This window comes from Megalobrama amblycephala, linkage group LG7, assembly GCF_018812025.1.
Source record: "Megalobrama amblycephala isolate DHTTF-2021 linkage group LG7, ASM1881202v1, whole genome shotgun sequence".
Lineage (NCBI taxonomy): Eukaryota > Metazoa > Chordata > Actinopteri > Cypriniformes > Xenocyprididae > Megalobrama > Megalobrama amblycephala.
Genome location: NC_063050.1, coordinates 653,537 through 655,977, shown reverse-complemented (window position 1 = coordinate 655,977; position 2,441 = coordinate 653,537). Strand labels below are relative to the sequence as shown.

Sequence of the window (2,441 nt, the reverse complement as noted above, 5' to 3'; positions counted from 1 at the left end):
CAGTGAAGCAGCCCCTGTATAGAGTGAATAATCAATTCTCGAGCCATTGATATCAACCAATTCAGCACCGCCGCCATGGACAGCACCTGATAACGTCGCACGTATGAAGATATACCTTAAGCAACTTCCTAAGGGATAGTTCGGAGAACACGCCTAGAAACGGTACATCTTCAGTTAAGGTCTACCTTTAGAGTCTTCTTAGCGTGCTAAGAGACAACGTTATCGAGAAACCCAGCCCAGATGGTTTCCACTTCAGAATTATGTTTACAGGCCAAATCAATGCCTTATCAGCATTATTTATTAATAAGGTACACAATGGCATTTTTAGATGGTGAGTTGGAAATGTTCACCCTTAGTGTGTCAACTGCTACATAAACTAATGTAAATATGTACAGTAAGTTAATCTTAAAACATTAAGGCTATTTAGAGGCATTGTTCAGGATTAGTTCATGTTATCTAATGCATTAACTAATGTTAACTACTTGTGCTGTTAATGTGAATAGATGCATTAATATATACGTGAGTTAATGTTAACACAGATTAACTAATGCTGAACAGAGGTGTTGTTGTGATTAGTTGATGTGATTAGACATGATTAGTTCATGTTAACTAATGCATTAACTAATGTTAACATATACAACCTTATTGTAAAGTGTTACCAATGTTTCTCTCTTCTTGTGTTCAGATGCCTGTGATCTCACACTGGATCCAAACACAGCAAACTCTTATCTCATTCTGTCTGATGGGAACAGGAAGATCACAAATATGAGAACGAAGCAGCCATATCCTGATCATCCAGAGAGATTTGATAAGGTTCGTCAGGTTCTGTGTGAAGAGAGTCTGACTGGACGCTGTTACTGGGAGATTGAATGGAGCGGAAATTATGCTGAAATATCAGTTACATATAAAGGAATCAACAGGAAAGGATGGAGTGACTGTGTGTTTGGATTCAATGACAAATCCTGGAGTCTGAACTGCTCTGATAACAGATTCACTGTCTGTCACAATAAGAAAAGGACTGTTATACCTGTTCTCCGTTCATCCTCTAAGAGAGTAGGAGTGTATGTGGACGTGTCGGCCGGCACTCTGTCCTTCTACAGCGTCTCTGACACACACACACTCACACACTTACACACATTTAACACCACATTCACTGAACCCCTCTATGCTGGATTTACAGTTTATAATAACTCCTCATTGTCTCTGTGTGACATTAAACAACCTCCTGTGAGAAACAACAGTGATAAACACACAACCGGGTGAGTGAAATATACTGTGTCTTAGTGAAGGATTTTTCCAGTCTGTGATTAATAGTTCAATCCTCTGTTCTTCATTCATCACTAAACACTAGGGATGCATGATATTGGATTATTGCTGATACCTGATATCCCCATATCTGTCAGAATATTTTGGCCGATAATAGATGCAAATACCAGTAAATCTTGAGTCTCGAGTCTGTGCAGTAGAGAACACAAAGTGGAGCCACAATATCAAGGTCTCGCCCACACTCCTGCAGAATCAGTTAATAAAGCAGAGCAACTCATTATGTCAATGTGAAATAAACAGTTCTGGAAATGTAGAAATTAAAGTTCCAATCTCCTCCCGAAGATCCAGAAAAAAGTCTGTTAGTGCTTCAGTGACTTCTTCACTCAGAGAAGCTGTCAACCTCAGCTGTCAATCATGATGTCAAAACCCACATTTTTATAGCATCTAATAACTAAAAACAAACTTATTTAAAGAACGAACACTTTAACTAACATCAGCATGATAAAAACTGCGTAAAATGATAGAACCCATCTTTGGAAAAAAATAAATTGATGTGTAACTTAACTGTTTAGTTTGTCTCAGATCCCATTATGTTAGATGGAGAGGGTGGGGTTTATGACCTATACTGCATCTAGCCACATGGGGGTGATTGAGACGCTTTGGCTTCACTTTTCAGGACTCGTGTGGTATGCTTGGGACGCAGTCTCAACCTGAGACATAACGCCTCCGACCGTTGGCTGAACCTCTAATGCATATGGCACACTTGTCTGGAAACACTTCAGGATTTTCAAAGTCCTCATCTGGTTGGTTGATTTCTACAGGATGTCTGGGAGACACGTGTGTGTTGTGTTCTTTAATGCTCCGCCTGGAAACAAATGCCATGACGCAAAACACCCCTTGTGGAAGAAGAATGTTGTCATGTTTACAACTGTGAGAATGAGCTCTTACCAGGAACTAGATGCTGGATTTTCAAAAGTATGTGAAAAGTATGCAGGACTGCAAACACAAGGAGCATAAATAGGAGGGGAGGACAGGTGGGGCAAATAAACCAATAATGAGGAAACAAGATGGGCGGGGTCAGGACAATAGACATGAGAGCACATGGCACAAGAAACATGACAAGCCATGTGCTCACACCAAACATAACAAAAACACAAGCACATGGCCAATGAAGA

The 2,441-nt window shown here is 40.1% G+C and overlaps 1 protein-coding gene across 1 annotated transcript; it reads left to right on the top strand.

Moving 5' to 3' along the window:
* Positions 1 to 693: 693 nt before the first annotated feature.
* Positions 694 to 1,382, top strand: LOC125271056 (stonustoxin subunit beta-like; the record flags this gene model as incomplete). Its single annotated transcript, XM_048194995.1, has 1 exon — positions 694 to 1,382. A coding segment is annotated over one exon (570 nt), but the record flags the coding sequence as incomplete, so codon positions are not given.
* Positions 1,383 to 2,441: the final 1,059 nt, after the last annotated feature.